The sequence below is a fragment of the Fusarium falciforme genome, chromosome 10 (genome assembly GCF_026873545.1).
Source record: "Fusarium falciforme chromosome 10, complete sequence".
In the NCBI taxonomy this organism is placed as follows: domain Eukaryota; kingdom Fungi; phylum Ascomycota; class Sordariomycetes; order Hypocreales; family Nectriaceae; genus Fusarium; species Fusarium falciforme.
In genome coordinates, this window is record NC_070553.1 from 331,766 (window position 1) to 352,697 (window position 20,932).

At 46.9% G+C, this 20,932-nt stretch overlaps 6 protein-coding genes across 6 annotated transcripts; 2 read left to right on the plus strand and 4 right to left on the minus strand.

The window, feature by feature from the left end:
- Nucleotides 1–208: 208 nt before the first annotated feature.
- On the minus strand, nt 209–3,130 carry NCS54_01204800 (Hypothetical protein; the record flags this gene model as incomplete). The annotated part of the gene is made up of 7 exons (XM_053157299.1): nt 209–1,028; nt 1,086–1,564; nt 1,658–1,799; nt 1,851–2,056; nt 2,125–2,377; nt 2,430–3,059; nt 3,114–3,130. 7 exons carry the CDS (start codon nt 3,128–3,130, stop codon nt 209–211), a joined length of 2,547 nt encoding a protein of 848 aa, XP_053013274.1.
- Nucleotides 3,131–4,688: 1,558 nt separating this feature from the next.
- On the minus strand, nt 4,689–6,638 carry NCS54_01204900 (Hypothetical protein; the record flags this gene model as incomplete). Its single annotated transcript, XM_053157300.1, has 7 exons — nt 4,689–4,845; nt 4,903–5,066; nt 5,119–5,238; nt 5,390–5,674; nt 5,737–5,968; nt 6,050–6,362; nt 6,419–6,638. 7 exons carry the CDS (start codon nt 6,636–6,638, stop codon nt 4,689–4,691), a joined length of 1,491 nt encoding a protein of 496 aa, XP_053013275.1.
- Nucleotides 6,639–7,444: 806 nt separating this feature from the next.
- NCS54_01205000 (COesterase domain-containing protein) lies at nt 7,445–8,389 on the minus strand (the record flags this gene model as incomplete). The annotated part of the gene is made up of 1 exon (XM_053157301.1): nt 7,445–8,389. The coding sequence occupies one exon, from the start codon at nt 8,387–8,389 to the stop codon at nt 7,445–7,447; it is 945 nt and encodes a 314-aa protein (XP_053013276.1).
- Nucleotides 8,390–8,982: 593 nt separating this feature from the next.
- NCS54_01205100 (Lignostilbene-alpha,beta-dioxygenase isozyme III) lies at nt 8,983–10,863 on the plus strand (the record flags this gene model as incomplete). The annotated part of the gene is made up of 6 exons (XM_053157302.1): nt 8,983–9,222; nt 9,278–9,401; nt 9,505–9,881; nt 9,935–10,072; nt 10,124–10,478; nt 10,538–10,863. 6 exons carry the CDS (start codon nt 8,983–8,985, stop codon nt 10,861–10,863), a joined length of 1,560 nt encoding a protein of 519 aa, XP_053013277.1.
- Nucleotides 10,864–11,483: 620 nt separating this feature from the next.
- NCS54_01205200 (Aldehyde dehydrogenase) lies at nt 11,484–13,191 on the minus strand (the record flags this gene model as incomplete). The annotated part of the gene is made up of 4 exons (XM_053157303.1): nt 11,484–11,774; nt 11,867–12,566; nt 12,632–13,082; nt 13,146–13,191. The coding sequence occupies 4 exons, from the start codon at nt 13,189–13,191 to the stop codon at nt 11,484–11,486; spliced, it is 1,488 nt and encodes a 495-aa protein (XP_053013278.1).
- Nucleotides 13,192–14,481: 1,290 nt separating this feature from the next.
- On the plus strand, nt 14,482–17,149 carry NCS54_01205300 (Fungal-trans domain-containing protein; the record flags this gene model as incomplete). Its single annotated transcript, XM_053157304.1, has 2 exons — nt 14,482–15,514; nt 17,097–17,149. The coding sequence occupies 2 exons, from the start codon at nt 14,482–14,484 to the stop codon at nt 17,147–17,149; spliced, it is 1,086 nt and encodes a 361-aa protein (XP_053013279.1).
- Nucleotides 17,150–20,932: the final 3,783 nt, after the last annotated feature.

A 20,932-nucleotide genomic window follows, 5' to 3' on the forward strand; every position in this document is an offset into this window, starting at 1 on the left:
AGCCGCTTTATCCTCTGTTCTGGGCAAGCCATTGGGAAATCGGTATCGATACCGTGAGAATCGAGGCCAACGCCAACTTCACACTACATATCTCACATATTATCCTAGCTCAATCCTCACAAGTCAACTGGCTGTCCTCTAGTACCGACCGTATGGCATGTTGGCATTCTAAGAAATTAGAGAATAATAAACAGTGTTTTCTCCCCAGCTAGCCGGAAGACGCCAGTTGTAAAAGCCTTCCGATGATAGAGTACAGAACTTGTCGGGATTCCTGCTGACCCCGAGACTGGTTCATGTCCCCAACACCGGCGAAGCTTTCCGGCAGGGAAAGGGCATTCTCGAGTGATGCGAGTCCACCGTTGGCATCCAGGTTGAAGCCCGGGTCAGGTGCCGCAATCTTGCCTGCATCAGCAAACATTGACCGTTGCGGAGCATCCGTGGAGCTGCCGGGCCCGTCAAAGACTGACAGGATGTCATCAAAGATTCCCTGCCGCGTTGCTGATCCAGCAGGTCCTATGAAAGTGTCTCCGGCGAGCATCTCAAAGTCAGACACAAGCTCGTGCGACGAAAAGACGGCGTTCTGCGGACTCGCCGAGTTTGCCACGTAGGGAAAGTCAAACGACGTGTCGAGGTTGAAGAAGTTGCCCACGCTGGTTGCCGGGTCGCCGGCATTAAGCACCGAGGGCGAGGCAAAGACTGGTACATGCGATGCGAGCATCGTCCATTCGGCCGGTTGCGTGTCCGACTGCGCTTGCGGTTGTTCAACGGCGCCGGAGTCCCATGAGGGGGGATCTTCCAGATACTGCAAGGCTGTGCTATGATCCGGCGAGTATTGATGCTCATGCCGATCGCCACTCGCCGGAGAACCCTGCTCTTGAAGGCCTGGCTGACGTCTATGCTGGGGCTTGGGATCATCTTGGTCGGTCGCGGTGGCCTGCTGCGGCGACAGTCCAGGGGTGCTGAACACCAAGGTCTCGGTTGAGGGCTCAGTGGGCTGGGCAGCCGGTTGTGGTTGGCCGTGGTTCGCGCTATGCTCCGAGTCAGCAGACGGATCGAGTTAGATACTGCATGGTGGGATAGACAACCATAGCATAGCTAGTAGTTGCTTCCCCGCGTTCCGCACAAACGTGGGCACGCATGCCCTGCAAGGGTCCCCTGCCATGCGGAGGGCCAGCCGAAGGACCATGTCGCGCCGATCGCCAAACCGAAGGATGATGGCCCCAGCAAAGGCAAAGGTGCTGGCCCGGTGGGTCATGTGGGTGGCATGAGGCGTCGCAAGGGCGCACTGGAAGATGCGCAGCGAGATGTTGAGCAGGTGGTGTTGGTACTGTGCCATGTCGCTGGACTGCGGGAGCCGGCCAATGATCCTAGATGACAGCAGCAGTTGACAGCTGAGGGCGTCGTGGACGAGGTGCCAGTAAGTGCGGCGCGACTTGAGCCCTTCGGCCCAGGTCGCGATCCATCTTTCGGTGTGATCCGTCACCCAGACGAGGTCGCCTTTCAGCTGCAGGGTCGCAAGGGCTGCGGCAGTCCGGGTTGACTCGAGTCTCCGCCGCACTTCGTTCTGTTGCGCGACGCATGGGTTAGCACTTGCTTGCCCGCCGGCATGCTGCGCTGCTGACGTAGATGCAGATGGGGGTTAGGGACATGTACAAACCTGAAAGAGATATAGATGATACAGCGCCGGAAGGCTGGATGACGGATGATCCGCCCAAAGCCGCGTAATTTCATCTATCTCGCGGTCGTCCAGCTCGAAGTAGGACAGGTTGACTGGGGCACGGCCGGAGAAGGTGAAGAACCTTGGCAGTTAGACACGCCTCACACTCAATGGTCAGACTGGCCAATCTCACCTGTACTCATTGAGTATCATGAACGCCCTTGTACGCAGGCAGTTCCATCCCTGCGTCTCAAGGTCCGGATCCGCGTCCTGTTCAACTCCACAGGGAGTGTGAGACATCAGGTCAATCTCGGCCGCCATGCGAGGAATCATGGCCGAACGAACCCATCGCTGCTCGTCCAGGCGGGTCCGCGAGGCCAATCCAAAGCGTGACAGTAGCTAGATGGTAGTTAGCATGTCCAAGCCTTGCGGCACCTCGTAAACATCGTGGCGCTTGACGTGCTTACAACTTGGGCCTGCACGATCTCGATTGACCGCGCCCCTGTCGAGTAGACAACCAGGCTCATCTTCTCGGCATGGGCGTGCAGTTTCATGGCCTCGGCAACCTGCTCATCGGTCCTTTCGGGCATTGTTGCCAGCGCTATGGATCCCAGCGCGAGGATCGTGGCCGTGAGGAGAGCTGATTGTACACGGACAAATTCGAGTGTGTGCAGTTGAGGGTCAAGCATTGCCCACTGAGGGTGTACCATGTCAAAGAATCTAGGGCTAATGGTGAGACATGTACGGAATCGATGTGCCCGTCTGCACTCACGCTTGAAAGAGCTGCTGAGCCTTGGTCTCGGTGATCAACCCTCTCTGGAGCGGGTCCAAGTCTCTGGCCACATCGCGCTTGGAGCCCCGAAGCCCGTACTCGAAATACCTCGTCACCTCGCTCACGGTCTCCTGCAGAGCCTCGGGGGTCCACGCCTCTAGCAGCTTCGAGTCCTCGACGGGCAGCTCGGCAACGGGCAACTCGGCAACTCGTCTGGCCCTCTTGGCTTTGCCGCGCTCGTCGAGGTTCCAGCCTTGCTTGGCGATGTTGGTGATGGAGGGCAGAAGATCGTGGAGGCCACGCGATGCTTCGACTGCGGGAGCAGCGTCGTTCCCTTGACCGACGGGGAACTGCTCTCCCAGTAAACGCAGGATCCTCCTCGTCAGGCGGCGGGAGTTTCCCTGCAGGTCCTGATCCAGATTCTGCATCAAATTGTGAGGGTCCATGGGAGTGATTGTCCCTGGCAACGCTGGTTGGGAGTAGTCGCAACCCTCGAGGGCACTCGTCGCGAGTTGGGCACTGGAAGTGCCCTCCAGATCCGAATGCAGGCCAGGAGCGTCTTGCGTGTCGTCGGCGCTGGTCGCAGGCTCGGCTTGGGCACGACTCAGGATTTTCTCGAGCGTTCGGCGACTAGATTCCGGGTTCGCATTAACCTCGTGACGTCGATCGGGGTCGTCATCTCACTTCTGGACCCCCTTCATGCGCCCCCTCCGGCTTTCAGGCACCAGACACACGATGGACGCGGCAGCACATCGTCCACATGGCGGAGAGAAGGGATTCACGTCGCATTTGGTCTTGGCCTGCACGGATCATGTCCCACTGAGTAAGTTGGCTGCCACCAAACGAGGGATATCACAAGACGCACAGCTCGGCATCTGATCGTTGAGCCACCAGATTAGCAACTAACCCTCGCATCGCATGGTGGCCGGGGGACTCACGCCTGGCAGGCGATCCTTGACCGGCGCTTTGATCGCGCACGTGGCTCGTCGCTTTGTTCTTCCAGTGGCCGCGCCTGCGGTGCCGATGGTGGTCGCGTCACCTGGGACATTTGTTGTGCGAAGTAACGGTCGAGGATGGAGATAGCAAGTTGAGGGAGAAGGTGTGCTAGGCTCCGTAATTTGGGACAATCTCCAGCTGTCACGGCCTGCGCGACATAAGCGCCCAAACGTCCAATCACGATGGATCACCCCACGGCTCACCAGCCACTGCCCTAGCTCACCTGTGAGTCTCACCGGAATCATCGTGATCCTGAGACTCACCACCGTGAGCCCAAATCATCACCTCTTGTATATAGAACCCACGACCCTTAGCACCTTCATAAACTGTAGCTACCTCAGCTATCAATACAACTTGATTACACTGAATACCTATTTAGCACATCACCAGACGCGACATTACCGCCCTGATCCCCTGCCACCATCAACCCAGCACGACCGGTTTATCCCTTGGGAAACGCACGATCGTCACACCAGGGGTCGGCAGGTATCCTCGAAGTGCGGGGAAGCGCCAGGTTACCTAGAACTCGGGGGATCCGTGAAGGGATGTCTGACCAATGAAATCGCAGAAGATGAAAGGTACATTATTTTCCGCCCAAATTAGCCTGTGATAGGAGTCTTAACAATATTTTGGGTTACAAATCGCGACTCTATACTGCTCGTCCTAGAGGGAGAGGGTATGCAACATAGGGTATATCCGGAAGAGATTAAACTATCAGACAGTATGTATATTTGGTCCATTGATCCCAAGTCAGTGTATTCGTGTTGTGTGGTTGTTCAGTGTCTGCCCCTTAACGATCTACTGTTTCTATTCGTAATCTCAAGACCTCTGGCCCGTACATGATACCCCAGCATATGCCTTCTGTTCAACAGTTTGAAGCTGGTGCCTTGGTCATTTTCAGTTGGAAAAGCCGCGGCCCGGGTCGTGTCATGTCATCCGGCCACAAGCGATGACTCTGCTCTTTCTTGATAAACCTCTTATTATCGTAGGTGTTGATGGCTTATATCTCTTCTAGAATTAGAGGGGAATGCAGCGATGAGATTAAAATGGATTAATAGCGTTTTGGCGGGGATCTAGCACGAATCCCTTCTTGCATTAAACCTTTCGTACCCCTCTCGTACTCCCAGGATAACCAGGATCATGAGGGGCGAGGTATGGCTTGGAGATTTCGGACAGCTCAGGAGATAGGGTTTTGGGCAAAGACTAAAGTGGGCGGAATAATTCTTGTCCCGGAGCGGCTTGTTTTGGCTATGAATAATAATATTAAACCCGTGGGACCATGTTGACCTTAACGCCCGGTGCAAGGTAGGTGTTGGTGACTCTATCCACTTTTGCAGGGGCCTCAAAGTCTTCTGGCAAAGACAAGCGATAGCGGCGGAAAATCCAAGCAAAAGCAACCGTAAGCTCTACCGTCGCAATACTATACCACAATAAGTCTACGACCTAACAAACCCGACATGGAGTTCTGAATACTAACTTTTGACCAAGGCACATGCGCGCGCCTTTAGAAAAGGAACAAAGGTACTGATCCAATCCTTTCGCATCCGGCATAAGCCACCGATCTGGGTTGAACTCACGAGCGTCCGGGCCCCAAATGTCCGTTTTCGTGTGCATTGTATAGGCAGAAATCGAGACAATTGACTGTTATTTTCAGTTCAGTAGGAGTAAACATGGGCCATTTGATGAGACGTACGCCCGGGGGGATGATTTTTCCATCAACGATCAGCGGCTCGCGGCGGCCGTCTGGGACCACCCTAGGCAGTCTGCCAGGAACAGCCGATGCAATACGAAGAGATTCTTTAACAATCGCATTCTGTGAGAGAAAATCAGCAATTTCCCTCAATTGGCGTGTTTCGGCACTGAGAACTGGTTTAGCTGTCTGGATGGGGGGTTATGTTGTTGGAGTTCGTTGGCAAGAGAGGCATCAGAACGACATCAAAGTTCAGCAAAACAGGCCTGCCTACCAAATAGTCGATTTTCTCGAGCAATAGAAGAGGAGGGAAGCTTTCTCCCTTGGGGATTGCTTGTTCAAGCGCTTCAACAAGCTTTTCATAGATTTTAGGGTTGCTTAGGATGTGTATAGTTCCGGTAGTCAGTGTGAAAGCCGTAGTATCTGCTCCGGCAACCATGATGTCCTGCGCCTCGTCGATACTACGAACATCTGGAAGGGAGCGGAGGTTGTCAAAAACAACTGGATGGTCGGGTAGCTCGGGTCTTTGCTGGAAGTATCGCAGCGAGTTTTCTGCATACTGATTGGAGCGTGAGTAGAATGATTCAGAGCCGGAACCGGAAAAGGCTCTTGGTGGCGTACCTCTCTCATGTCTAGGAGCATCCCAACCTCCTTACTAAGGAGCCGCACAACTGGCCGCGGCATTAAATTCCCGGCAAACCGCAGCCATGGGCTGTGCTGCATGTCGAAAATGCTCTGGGAGGCTAAGCCGAAACCATCCAAGAACCATGAGTGAAAGCCGTTAGCATCTTCTCCAATGAGGTCGGCAGATCTCGCACAGGCAAACTGCATAACCACCTCGGTTGTCAGGAGACTAATTTGCGTTACAATTAGCTACCTGGCTTAACACGTCTAGTATCAGGGTATTTTGATCACCAGTACCATCGCAACTTACCGAAAAGCATCATAAACATTGATAGGCCCGTCTTTATGAAGTCGATCAATCTTATCTCCAAGTAGGCGTAGCTTATCGTGGATTATAGGCTGGAGCTTCAGAACTCCGACTCGAGAAAACAAGCTGTTAAGCATCCGTCGGCGCTCTTTGTGAGCGGTGGCATCCGTCTCGGTCAACAGGGTGTGAGGAATGTTGAAAGCGGAATAGAAATCGCTGGACTTGGGGAACGGTGAGGACTGGCTGTAAACAATCTTGTATAGCGAGGCATCCGATATGTGTAATTCGTTCGGGGCGATACGGAGAGCATTGCAGTCTATGAAAAAGTTACAATATACCTCATAAAAAGGCTGGCAGGATAAAAGGACTCACTAAATTTTCGATGCAGGTCCTCGATTACCTCATTTGGAGACCCTTCCTTCGTTACGCGATACAGCCAGTTATCAGACGTCCTTGCCTCGCGAGGTCCGGGAAAGTTCTTGAGCGGATGGAAATAAATGCAATAGATTGCTCGAGCCGCTCGAAAAAGCACGTAACCAAGCAGCAGAAGCGCTCCCACCACGGCGGCAATGTGTTTCGTGATCGCGGACATTATGCTGAAGGCGTTGAACAAGGTCGAGTATTGGAAGACGGCGATGGGAATCAACGATCGCTTGGAGAGGCTTGAGACTCAATTTAATCTTGGCTTCTGGACCATGATAGTCGATGGCTGTGGTTGTAAGACTCCATGACCTAAGAACACGAACTTTGGCGAGACTGATGTAGGCCAAGCCGGAGCCCGGGGGGGTGGGGTTCCCCGACGCTTTACCCGTCACATGCATTCCGCTGCAGGAGGAGGCACCGGCGGTGATGAGCATCAGACCGATGGGAACCGGGAACGACTCCACAGGGAGCGTTCAGATTGTGTCCGGGATATCTCGGCACATTGGAGAGGGTGAGGGGGATGTATGTTATGGTGTAATGGTTACAGTTTTCTAGGTATGGGTTGGTAGATTAGTGTAACGGTGCCCCTTGGCCGTCACGCTGGCTGATCCGAGTCGGCTCGATTGCATCTCCCCACTGCGGAATAAAAGTAATTAATCATAATGCTGGGTAATGCCAGCAGGTATTTTTGGCTACTGCTAGATCAAATGCCATGGGGTAAGTCCCCACATCATCGGAAAGGCAGTTGTAATTGCACCGGTATTACTGGAGTAGGCCGGAGTTGACTCATCTCGCGCCCACAGTCTTGTTCTGCAACATTGGGGCACCGGCACAGCCAGGCCGTGCATCACCAATTGGGAAGTTGTGCTGTCTTGGTATTATCCTACAGTTACCGGTTTTGTCTCGGCCTGTGATGGTACTGATTGGCGTATATTTCTGTGTGATATAGACATTTATGCTCGCGCTCCCGTTGAACTATGGGCAGCTGAATTCGCAAAATCGGCCAACCTCCACTCCCCACTCCTCCTCTTGCGTTATGCCAGTGCCCAAGCTAAGTTGTTGACTCATGTGGTTATGCCCATTCAGCACGAAAGATTGTAAACTGGGTCCCTCCCACTCCCGCTGAAAATCTGCTGTTGGCCCTAGAATCTCGTCGATGGGATCCAAGCTCCCCGTCCAGACAGAGAACTTGACGCCAGATTCGACGACTGCGTTGTCCAGCTTGTTCGATCTGAGAAGCCCCAGGGGAGATGGCGTCATGAGGTCTTTACCACCAAAGTAACCCTCCAAAGCTTCCACTCTATCTTTGGGCGCCTGTTCGAAGTGGAAAGGAACTGAGAGGAAGATGACTGCCCGAAGCTTCACTCCATGCTGGGTGTACTTGGTGATTGACTCACGCGAGGAATTGAATTGCCTATGAAGAAGGTACGTCGCCAAGTGCACCCCTCCGGCAGAGTTCCCCATGAGAAAGAGGTTGATGGATCCATAACCGTCTTGCTTGGTCAAGCAATCCCGCACCCAGGCGATCGCGAGTGCGAGGTCCTCCCCGCCTGAGGGAAATCGGCCGCCGTCAGACACAAGGCGATAGTTTGGAACCACGACGGTGAAACTCAGCGTGGTTGCAAAGAAATGCCCCACGTTGCCATAGACGGTTCCATTAGCATAGCCCGGAAGGACTTTGTCACCCTGGGTGAAGCCCCCACCGTATATCCACATGAGGACAGGCTTGGGCCCCCTGGATGAGTTCGACTTTGGATAGTAAACGTCCAAGGCTTGCCGAGGGTCGTCGCCGTACTGAAACGTCTCGTGACGGGTTGAGTGAATAGCTGCCTCACGTGCTGCGAGCAGGGGCGCGTACGTTGCGAAGGTGGGGCCAACATTCTGGTTGATCTTGCGTCCTAGTTTGGATAGATCGTTCATTGTGATAGAAGGTGCCAAGGTATGCACTGTAAATTCAGTCATCGTAGCAGTATGGTGGCGGACATGAGCTAGAAGGGGCGCAGCGCCAGATATAGAGAAAACTGACTGTTCTCGTGGCAAGCCTCCGGGCACGAGGGCTGTTTCATTCAACCCGATAGCTGGTATTACCAATTATTCCCCCACAACATACCCGTCTAGTTCCCCACAACCTGCCCGTCTAGTCTGTCCCTCCCCGCAAGTAACTGCCGAAACATCCCCCACAATTACAACAAAAGCCGCTGCCGCTAGCGGAAACCCCACAAGACTCCTCTCGCTTGTGCCTAGCTATCTAGGAGATGAACAAGTCCGATGATCTAAAATGTCAGCTCCGTTAGGTGCCCGGGGAGCGGCATCATGCCCACGCAAGAGCCGCTGACTAAAGACATTGGAACTTACTCCTGAAGAAAGAACATGGAATACGGCAAATATGTATATAAGCACATACCCTCGCTGCCTTGACACCGAGCAAGCAATCTAATTAACATTGTTATTTGCAACAAACAATCCGGATTTACCAAGCTACCCCCACTGCTCCTCAGTACATCTTCCACACGATGGAAGGTTTCTCAATTCTTCGTGGCAACCAGGCCGGCATTTCAGGATGGCCGGAAGCTCCTACTTCCTTTGAGCCCCAGGCTGTGGGCGCGACTCTCACGGGGTTCCAGAGACCGACCCGCGTCGAGGGGGAGATTTACAACCTCGAGGTTGAGGGCGAGATCCCAAAGAGTATCGCAGGTACCTTCTACCGCATCATGCCTGACCCAGCTTTCCCGCCCTTCATCAAGGACGACATTGTAGGCTTGCCCGGTTCCCGTCTTCAAGAAGAGTCCCCGCTGACTGGAGTGTAAGTGGATGAATGGAGATGGTGTCGTCTCGTCATTCCGCATCAAGGATGGCCATGTCGATTTCAAGCAGCGTTACGTTGAAACGGAGAAGCTCAAGGCCGAAAAGGAGGCTCGGAGAGCTCTTCTTGGTGCGTACAGGTTTTCCTAAAACAGTGACAGGACTTTTTATTTTCTCTCTCTCTCTCTTACACCATAATAAGCGATCTCTTGGGCCGCTAATACCCCATCTAGGGAGATACCGTAACAAGTTCACCGATGCCATCGACTTCCGTGTCCGCACAGTTGCAAACACCACAGTCTTCCCGTTTCGGGATAAGATCTTCGCGCTCAAGGAAGACGGACCCCCTCACGCCATGGACCCCGTTACCCTTCAAACGTATGGCGCGTGGGACTTTGATGGGCAATGGGATAGCGAAACCTTTACTGCTCATCCCAAGTACGACACCACTACTCGCGAGATGACGGCATTTGGATATGAAGCCAAGGGCGTCGCAACTAAAGACATCTTATATGGGTCTTTTGACAAGCATGGAAAGATGGCCGAGAAGGTTTGGTTCACGGCGCCCGTGTGTGGCTTTCAGCATGAAATGGCAATGACAGAGAATTATGTGAGAACGCAGTCGAATCATATCTCTAATTGGTTACCCTGACACCTTTGCAGGTCCTGTTCCCGATCATCCCGTCCCACTGCGACTTGGAGCGCCTCAAGGCTGGCGGCTCCCACTGGCAGTGGGAGCCCGAGCAGCCGTACTATATCGGAGTCCTTCCCAGGCGAGGAGCCAAGGCGACCGACATCAAGGTGCGTGATCCTGCGCGATCTCACTCCCTCTCTAGCTGACCAAGGCAAAAGTGGTTGTACGGTGACAACGCGTATATTGGTCACGTCGCGAACGCCTGGGAAGAGGACGGCAAGGTCCACCTTTACATGGCTTACGCTGAGGGTAATATTTTCGGTTTCTTCCCTGACAAGGACGGCAAGGCGCCGCCCCATGGGACCTACCCGAACAAGCTGGCGCGCTGGGTCATCGACCCTGATTCGGACGAACTTCATCTACCGAAACCCGAGACCGTCATCGGCCAAGATAACGAGTTCTACCGTGTCGACGATCGTTTTGTCGGCTACAAGACTAGATACATCTTTGGTGCTATTAGTGATGACTCGAATGGAGGCACTGACTGGGGCTTTGTCGCCCAGCGTATCGGAGGTACTTTCAACGCGCTCGTGGCCCCTTCTCCGCAGGATCAATGCTGACTTGTGTCACAGGAGGGTTCCCCCCCTTTAACTCCATATACAAGAAGGACTTGAAGACAGGCAAGATCGATGTGTACTCCAACGGACCCTACAGACTGTACCAGGAGCCTGTTTTTATCCCTCGAAGTCTCGACGCCGAGGAGGGTGACGGATACCTGATTGGCCTAACCATGAACTACGAAGAAATGATCAGTGAACTCGTCATCTTGGATACGCAGGACTTGAGCAAGCACGTGGCTTTGTGCCGCCTTCCACTGAAATTGCGTATGGGCATACACGGAAGTTGGGTCGATGACACCGACGTTGACGGCCACGCTGAGATGCCTAACAGGCCTTGAGTTGGTTCGTCCGGAGATCTTTGGTATACTCATTCTCTTGATTTAGTCGACTGAAATTGTTTATACATATTATTGCAACACTTGCGCTTACTCCCAATGAGGGCATAATATGGGTTGATATTATCATTGTGTTTTAGTGCTCCTGTACGCCGTAGTTATCCCAGTCTGCTTCCACTAAGGCTACACTATTAGATAGCTGTATTTCCCGGCTATCTAACTTGTGACGGCGCAGTAACCAGGCCAGGCAGTCTGGCGTGGCAGAACCCCACTGGGTGACAAGATCGCTGCAGAAGTGAGCAGGACTCACTATGGTACGGGTGAGCACTTCTATGTGACGCTCACTCACGACAACCTTGTCCAAGTGAGCAAGCGAGCACTATGGGCTTTTCCCTAGTGAGGACGCCAAGTATATAATGCACACTTGTTTGCATTTTCTTATATACTAGCTACTCTAGCTATCAATATAACTTAGTTATACTTAATACCCTTGAGGTGATTACTAATAAAAAATCATTTTATTATAACATAATGCTTCTTTAAATATAAATTCAGTATTCTTCTTTTTAATAAAAATATCTTAATTAAATATACGTTAGAGATAGTATATTATATCAATCTTGCTAGGCTCTCACACCGCTAGGCATCCAATACTGGACACTTTTAACTGTCGTCCAGTCATCCAGAGCTTCTCTGCCCATATCCCTACCAAACCCACTCTGCTTTACTCCACCAAATGGCACATTTACATTAATCAGGCTCCAACAATTTACCGATACCTGGCCCACCTCAAGCGAGTCAGATACTCTTTTGGCGCAAGCCATATCTGATGTGAAGACGTAAGCTGCAAGTCCATACTCCGAAGCGTTCGCCTTTTTTATAGCGTCTTCTTCGCTCGAGAACTTGGAAATTGTCTGCGAAACCTTTGTTAGTGAACTTACTCATCGGAAAAAGACAACTGAAAAGGCTGTGGACTGCAATCCACAATCCCCCTGGCTCTTCTTACCACCACAGGTCCGAAGATTTCTTCTTTGACGATGCTCATTCCCTCGGTGACATCCACGAACGCGGTGTGGGGCACAAAGTTACCGCTCGCAATAGAGTGGCCACCGAAAAGAACCGTGGCGCCCTCCTCCCGACCCTTCTCGATATACGACATAATTCTTTCATATTGGCCAAGGCTGGCAACAGGTCCTTTGCTAACTTCCAGGTTCGTCGGGTCACCATGCTTCACTGGTGCTTGGGACTGCTCTTTGAAAAGACTAAGAAACTCGTCGTATACACTCTCATGCACGTAGAGACGAGACATGATAGCACAAATCTGCCCGTTGTTGGCACTGGAGCCAAGACTTGACCAGAAAGCGGCATTTTTGAGATCTGCATCGGGGAAAATGAGGCCGGGGCCTTTGCCGCCCAACTCAAGGGTCACTTTCTTGAGGTTAGTGTTTGCAGCAGCACGGAGAATGCTGCGCCCGGTCCTATCGCTGCCTGTGAAGGCAACCTTCCTGATTAGCATATGATCAGCAATTGCTTGGCCTGCTTCCTGCCCCAATCCGCAGAGGATGTTGACCACGCCAGGCGGAAACCCGGCCTCAACTACCAGCTGAGCAAGCTTCTGCCCATATAGGGGTGCCAATTCCGGCGTCTTGATAATCAAGACATTGCCGCTCGCAATAGCAGGTCCGAGCTTCCAACATGTAATCATCCTTTGGCATCGTGAGTGAGTCTTTAGGATTCTATGAAGCCTATGCAGCTGCACTTGAAAACTCACAATGGTGCATTCCAGGGGATAATCGCGGCGCAAATCCCACAAGGTTCGCGGCGGGTGTACGCGAAGCCATTGGGGATTTCAAGTGCGTCGCCCGCAATCTGACCAGCCTGTCGTGCATAGTATTGAAGTGTGTTGGCTGCATGTTTGACGTGGCCGCGTAGGGAGTCGTTGTATAGTATCCCAGCATCGATAGCCTCGATCGTTGCAAAATCCTCAGCGTTTTGCTCGATGAGGTCTGCTAATCGATCAAGGAGGTCACCTCTCTGGATAGCTGAAACCGCCCTCCACCCTTTCAAGGCTACTGCTGCGGCATTGACTGCAATATCAACGTCTGCCTTTTGGGCAGATGCCAATTTAGCCAATAGTTCCTCGTTCAGCGGGTTTCGCACATCAATGGTAGAACCAGTCTGGCCAGGAACGAATGCACCATTGATAAACAATCCTGTAGGAACTGTCACGAGGTCAGTGTTGGTGCATAGATGGCATGGGGTTGCGACCCTGGCTGGCGCCTTACCACTGACAGCCCTGCCGTTGGAAGCCTGAAGATGTGTCAACTCCATGTCGAAACCTCGGGTTAGGTTGATAGGATTTCCCTCCGAGAGTTAGATTCCTATAATGATCGTGCCCAGTGAAGGATTGTTTGATGTTCCTTAGATCCTGCATTTATGGACGGTGATTCGGGCATTGGCTCTCTCCCACCCCGATCCAGATGTCGGGGGTGGGGGTGGGGGTGGGGTCCCGCTCTCCGGAAGCAATTCAGGTATGGTTCAATTACCGATAACACCGCAAATATTCAAGACACCATCCGGGACATCCGGGAATCTGGGGAACCTGGGGAACCTGGAGAAGACAATGGCCCTCTATACAATCACCCGCATGAAAGCCAAACATACCTCTGACCGTTGCCATTGCAGCTCACCCTAGCCATCTTACAGCTCACATGCCTCTGGAAGGATGACTATGTCAAACTGTGTTCGTTGCACGGCTCTGATAAGTGATGGTACTAGTAACTCAGTCTAAAGCGTTATCCCGCTTGAGAAGAAGTGCTACAACCTTAGAGTCACAGCTCAAAGGAGTAAACGCCGATCAAAGTGCTGCCGCCGATTCTAATCCCGTGACATCGCCCGAAGTTGACCCAGACGAGTGGAGTCTGTCCATTCATTTCATGACGACAAAGCTCGATCTTTCACCATCCTCCTCGTCCTCTTAGCCAACCGTTCCGTTGTCTGGTACCGATTCTCTACCCATCAAGGAGGCCTCAGAAGATACGAAATCATTCTAGTCAGCACAGGAACTGACAATGGGCCACGAAGCGGACCCGACGGACTCCTTTCACTTAACGTAGAACCCCTCTCCCTTCTGAAGCCCGGCGAACGCGTCCGCCGACTTCACTACCACGGATCAGATGCGACCGTTACAGTGCCCGCATTGCAATGCAAGCTTCAAGCGAAAAGAGCACCTGGAGCGGCACGTTCGCCGACACTCGGGCGTCCGACCCTTCACATGCAGGCTCTGTTCAAGACATTTCTCACGAAGGTACCGTCACACTCCCGCATAAGCTCTTTTGAGACGCCAACCTCATTGACCTGCTACATCATAGAGACGCTTTACAAAGACATGTGAGCAGCCATCGAATTGACCCTGCCGACGCAGCCGAGATTCTGCACTCGGCATCCTCGGCACGTCGAAATCGGGCTTGTTCGAACTGTGCTCTCGCCAAACAACGATGCACCGGCAGTGATCCCTGCGCGCGGTGTGCTTCGAAGAAGGTGCCGTGCCAGTATCGACCGCGAAATGTTTCTCCTGCATCCCCCCGACGTCGGGATGTAGCGGACACGGACGGGCACGTGATGGCCATTCAAATGCCCGCTCCAACGGCCTCGCTGCACGACAATGCTTCTCCGATAGCCAATGATGACCCCTCCTCCGCGGGAAGATTACCTGGCTCCGGCCTAAACGCAAATGATCCGGCTAGCTCTGGTGGCCTTGGGGCCGACGAAACATCTTCTCTCACCGGTAACGATCATCTCGAGAGCGCCATGACAGCTGTCGACAACAACAACGATCTCCTCAATGGCCTCCCATGGTTGATAAACGATATTGCCCCGTACAACAACCTCTTCTGGGTGACAGACTATCCCGACCCTCTTTACCCGGACTTAGGTTACCTTCCTCCCACAGATCTAGAACCTAGTCGTGGCGCCTTTCTGGCGCCAGAGTCGACCTCATACTCATACCACGACGTGCCGCTGCAAGACTCACATGCCAGCAGAACGGAGGGCGCAGGAGATCCCATTCGTGCCCAATCCTCACAGCGCAACCAGCGGCCTGATCAGGATTCCAGCGCTCAACTCCCCGTCTTGACTTTGGAGGATAAAAATGTTCTTCATGCGCAACTCTTTGGCTATCTCCGCCAGACGGCCCGAAGTTCCTTCCAGAAGGTTGCCGATTTTTATACAGAACAGAATCAGTGCCCAGGTCCCTTTATGGATAAGCTCACTTTTCAAACTTTTCTTGAGCTATACTTTGAGCATTTCGCGGACCACTTTCCCTTCCTTCACACGACACTGCTGGAGGATGACGACATATCATGGGTCCTTCTCTTAGCAGTGGCTGTCGTGGGTGCTCAGTTTTCAGCTCTCAAGAACGCACCTCTGTTTGCCAACATCCTCCAAGATCTGCTAGACAAGGCAGTGAAGATGCATTGTCCCGAGATCCCGTCGTCCACAGACTTGACGTGGGCACAAATCATACTGCTCCGGGATATCTGCATGCTATTCAATGGTGGCAAGAAGCTTCAGGTGGCGCGACAGTATGAGAAGAACAAGCTCATCACGCTTTCTCGTGTGTTGAGAACCGACAAATCAGAGCTGCTCCTCTCGAGTGAGCAAACCCTTGACCATTCCCTTCTTGAACAAGATTGGAAAAAATGGATCGCCGCAGAATCTCAGATTCGCTTATTACACAGCGTGTACTTTCTCGAATGTCTACAGTTCGTGTTCCATGACATCCGGCCATCGGTTGAATTGACGGACTTGACGAACAGCCTACCCTGTGAGGAGTCCATCTGGAAATGCCAAAGCGAAGAAGAATGGCGGCGGGCCTTGACAGAGTGCCGGCATCAACAATCGTTGTTGGCCTACGATAGCTTGCTTGATTGGGAAAATGCACACAAAGCCGATGCTTATGTGCAAAAACTCCTTTTCGTCTATCTCTACACGGAGGAGAGATTAACTATGGAACGGCTTCGAAACTCACCCTTCCGGCAAGTGCTCTTCCCGTCCACTTCTCCTGCCTTATTCCAGCAGCAATGGGCAGGGCTTGGTCGTGTAGATCATAGAGGGCTCTTAACAATCATGAGAAGCTCTGTTGCCAGCGAATTAGACCTTCTCCAACCTGAACAAGAATCAGGCCTATCCCCTAAGCTGGTGTCCGGAGACCAGGATGTCTTATATATCTTGATTCATCTACTGAGAGATGTACCCATGAGAAGTATTCTGGCCTTTGCGGGATGGCAAGTAGATGATGCACAAGTTGAAGCCGCCAAGCTGGAGTTGGCTGGGTGGGCTTTCCAACATGAACAAGTGGCCCGTCAATGCCTCCTTCATGCCATCACTGTTTTCAACATCTTGCGCACCAAAAGCCCCTTTGCCGCTTATGACGCCCTCTCTCTGTTGACAGCGACCTTATACATTTGGATGTATGATCAGTTGATCCAGGGAGAAGATTCTGAGAGTCGACATGCTGCCTCCAGGTTAATCATCCGATCAGACCGTATTTCTGATCGCCCGGCTTTTGAACGATGGGTTAACAAGGGAGGAACCGCCCGTATCCATATCCCAGGCGTTGGAATCTTCGGCGGAAGAGATGGCCGGTTGCGTCTGCTGCACGAGCTGCGGAGGATATTGCTGTCACGGACGGAGTGGTCGAGGGTATGCCAGGTGATTGCCAAGGCAGTCACGCATCTGCTCCAAGACCAGCACCCAAGATTTGAAGAAGATATGAGGTCTGGGTCCATCACTTGCGCCTCAGATACTTGATTTAGAATTAGAATGAACTTGGGGGGCGGGATAGGTTAATAATTGAATTTCTTTTTTAAAATATTTATTAAGAAATTAATATATATAATAAGTAGGCTAGATAGGTAACTAGACTAAAAGTATCTTAACTTTTTTTTAAAATAATTAATTAATTATTAAGTACCTTAGATCTTAATTAAATAAAAAAAATATATAATTTTATAAGTATTTTTAAATAAATTAAAAATTAAATTATAATAATAATAAAAAAATATTAATAATAATATATATATTACCTAAGTATAATAATTAACTAAGTATAATAAAAATCCCTTAACCCTTATGTTATAACCCTCGCGGCTATGTCACGTGGTCTCTATAAATCCCGAGTCCTAAACTACTAATTATAGCAAGACCGATATACTAAGGACTAATATTGTTCTTAGACTACGTTGGTCTTAGAACGATATCGCGCCTACTCGCGATCGGCTTTACTTAAGGGAGTCAAAGTATATAGAATATACTTATTATACTTTCTTATATAATAGCTATCTTAGCTATTAATATAACTTAGTTATACTTAATACCTTTAAGTATATTACTAGATATAATACCCCCTATTATTTAAATATAGCGTGATTACTTTATTTACTAATATAAACCTAGTATAACTAGTTTATCCCTTAGGAATATATATAATTATTATATATTAATAGCTCTTATTTAATAAAATACTCGTGTTACCTTAATAATATTAAATGCAATAGCTACCTAGGTAACTCCTATAAATAATTACTAGTAAGTCCCACTTACTAACTACCTACTTGCCGCACTGGCCCTAGCTAACTAGGATAAAGATATAGACAATACAAATAGCTTAGACGATAAAGAAGTTAAATAGCTTTGGGCTTAGATTACTGCTATAAGCGCCAAAATGGATAGTATGCGCGACCTAATTAAGAGAATAGGCGAGATATAGTAAATATAAAATGCCTAGTATATGAATAATATCTAGGAAATTAATAATATAGTAATTATTACTATAAGAGGCAAAGATATAAGAGAAATCCTAAAACTAGACCCCCTAGAGAAGTTTAATAGGACTACCTATAAGCTACTTACTTTCCTTATATAGCTATAAGCTTTTATAACCTACTACTTAATATAATTTAACCTAATATCTAATAAGGTCTAATACGCTATGGGATAACTTACTAAGCACGCTATAGCTTAGTTTAAACCTATTATAAAGGAGTATCTTATTATCTTATTTATTAAATTCTTACCTAGGATTATTAACCTCTACTCTAGCTTTAAGACCTTTAAGGCCGCGCTTTAATAAATATTTAGGATAATTAATAAAAAGATATAAGCTAAAAGAGAAATTAAGGCACTTAGATAAACCTACTTAGCCTTAGAATATAAAATAAAATATCTCTAACTTGCCTTAAAGCTTAACTAAGACTAAGAACCCCTAATATCCTTTTTTTTAATAGACTTAAGAAGGAAATCTAAGTAAAACTTTATAAGGAAAATTAACTTAATAACCTTATTAATTATATTAATAAGGCAATAAGGATTAATAACTAGTAGTTTTTATAAAAAAAACTATAAAACCCTAAGTTTAGTAGTAATAAGGCTAATAACTTATGGTTTAATGCTAATTAAGGAAAGAAAAAAAGTAATAATACCTCCTATAGCACTAAAGCCGGCCCTATGGTACTTAGAGTAATATAAAAAGGCAAATAAGACTACTATAGCCTTAAATGCTATTACTATTATAAAATAAATTATATTAAAAAGGTTTATTATAAGAAATAGTAAGATATTAAGAAAAGATATTACTAGCTAAACTAATAATAATCCCTCCTAGAAGGTAAGAAATATATAAACATAGTATAATAAGTCTAATAAGAAGATAAGAAACCCTAAACTGCGATTTAAATAATTAAACTTATTGCGATATTATAAAGTAGATATAATATATTAGTAAGAAAAGACTAAGATAAGTATAAATAAAAGCTAGATATTAAAGTAGCCTATAATTAGGTAAAATAAATAAGGGAATAACTAAGGAAAACCTAAGACATATAGTAATAATTATTCTTAGAATTAATAAAGTAAGAAAACCTTATACTAGATATAATAAATAGTAAAAGGGTTATTATTATAGTAATTAAGAAACTTAAATAAAAGGAAGAAGTAGTACTAATAGGGCGAAAATAATAAGCACCCTTAATAATAAATAAATAAACTAACTTCTAGGAAGCTACTATAGAAGGCTTCCCTTATAAGAAGTAGGTCATAGGATATAAAAAAAAGAAATAAATTTTAATACCCGCTATAGTCTACTAAAGGGATTATAGATAAAATAATCCTACGTAATATAACTATACCCTATGCCCCTAATACTAGGTTAAGGCATTATAAGAATATAATAAAATCTATAAATAATAGAAAGTAGACCGACGCAATAGGCTACTATGTAATGACTAGACTATTAAAGTAAGTAATAGTAGTGCAAATTAAACTAAGTTTAAATAGGATACCTAGAAACTATAAAAGGAATTACATAAAGGATACTCTTAATAATAAAGGCGCTAGAAAAGTAACGAAGAACTATAGATAGAAGAAAACTACCTATAGCTATATAATAAGAATAGTAACTAATACTAGAATAGCCTATAGGAAAGGTATATCTAGATAGTATGGGAATATATAGATACTGCATATAAGTAAGAAATCTATATTAGGGCCTACTATAAGGAATTAGCTAAAAACCCGCGGCATTAAGAAGCACCCTTTAATTTATAAGATAATATATAGATATACCTAATATATAAGGAATACCCTAGTATCTTATAGATATCTTATTAATACTACTAATATAAAAAATATTAAGAAAAAAAATAAAAGTAAGATTATTTTCTTATTGCCTTACTAGTATAACTTAATAATAAACCTTATATATAATATAAAATAAAAAGATACTAAGTATTTTATTAATATAATGCTATTAGTATTATATGCACTAGGTATAAAAAAGAACTATATAGAGCTATCTAGAAGCGCAAATAGACTATTTATAAGGTTAAGGATTAATAGAAATAGGTTAGCCGGGAGGAATAAGAAGAACTAAAAGACTAGCAACTAATAACCTAGCTAGAAGACAAAAAAGACCTAAGATAGAAATAGGAATAATAATACTAGGACTAGCTATATAGCCAGGATAATACATATAACTATAAAGCATATAATAATAATAACTATAAGCACGACTATATTAGCTATATACTATTAAAAAACTAAGAAACCTACCTATAAAAGGGCTATAGGCAGAAGAATAGCTAATAATACTATAAAGGGCCCTATATATTATAAAAGGAGGTATTAATCTAAGATACTTTAAAATATTAATATAAGTCAAAGAAGAATAGCTATACGCTTTAATAGATAGTAGAGCTAAGTAGAATCTATTTAACCTAAGGATAGTAAATAGGCTTAAGCTATTATAAAGGTATAAGGCAAAACTATATATAATAATTAACCTCAAAGGGAAATAATTTAATTATAATAATAGAGTTATTAATAGCGAGATTAATTACCTTAAAGTCTTTATTAAAGGAAAGAATTAAGGAATCTTATTTAATATTATACCTATAAAAGGCTACAACCTAGTACTTAGGTACCTATAGTTATGCCGATTTAACCTATATTTTAACTAAAGGACTAGCTAAGTATTCTCTTTTAATAAGGAAGTACCCTCTATAATAAATAATAACTTAGAAAATAATATAAAATCTTAAACTTCTATTAAAGATACTAGAAAAGTTAGGTAAAAGCAAATATAAGATACCTCTTTACCTAAAGGGATATAATATAAATACTATAATAAATAGAAATAGCAGAATTAGTAAATAATTATATATATTATATAATAATTCTATAGACTAGAAGAAAACCTTAAGTAAGCTAAAAAAATACTAAAAGAAGAATAACTTAAGAATATTTTATTATAATATTATATTTATAAGAAGCTCTTTATAGAGGAACTTAAAATAGGTCTACTAGAATATATATACTATAACCTTAAAATTAAGTTTATTAATAAGAAATAACCTAGCTTTAATAAACTTTACTTACTTAATAAAGCATAATTACTTATATTAAAGGAATATATTAAAGATATATTATAGAAAAGATATATTAAGAAAAGTAAGTTATTTATTAGATACCCTATTATATTTATCCTAAAAAAAAATAAAAAGCTCTAACTTTATAT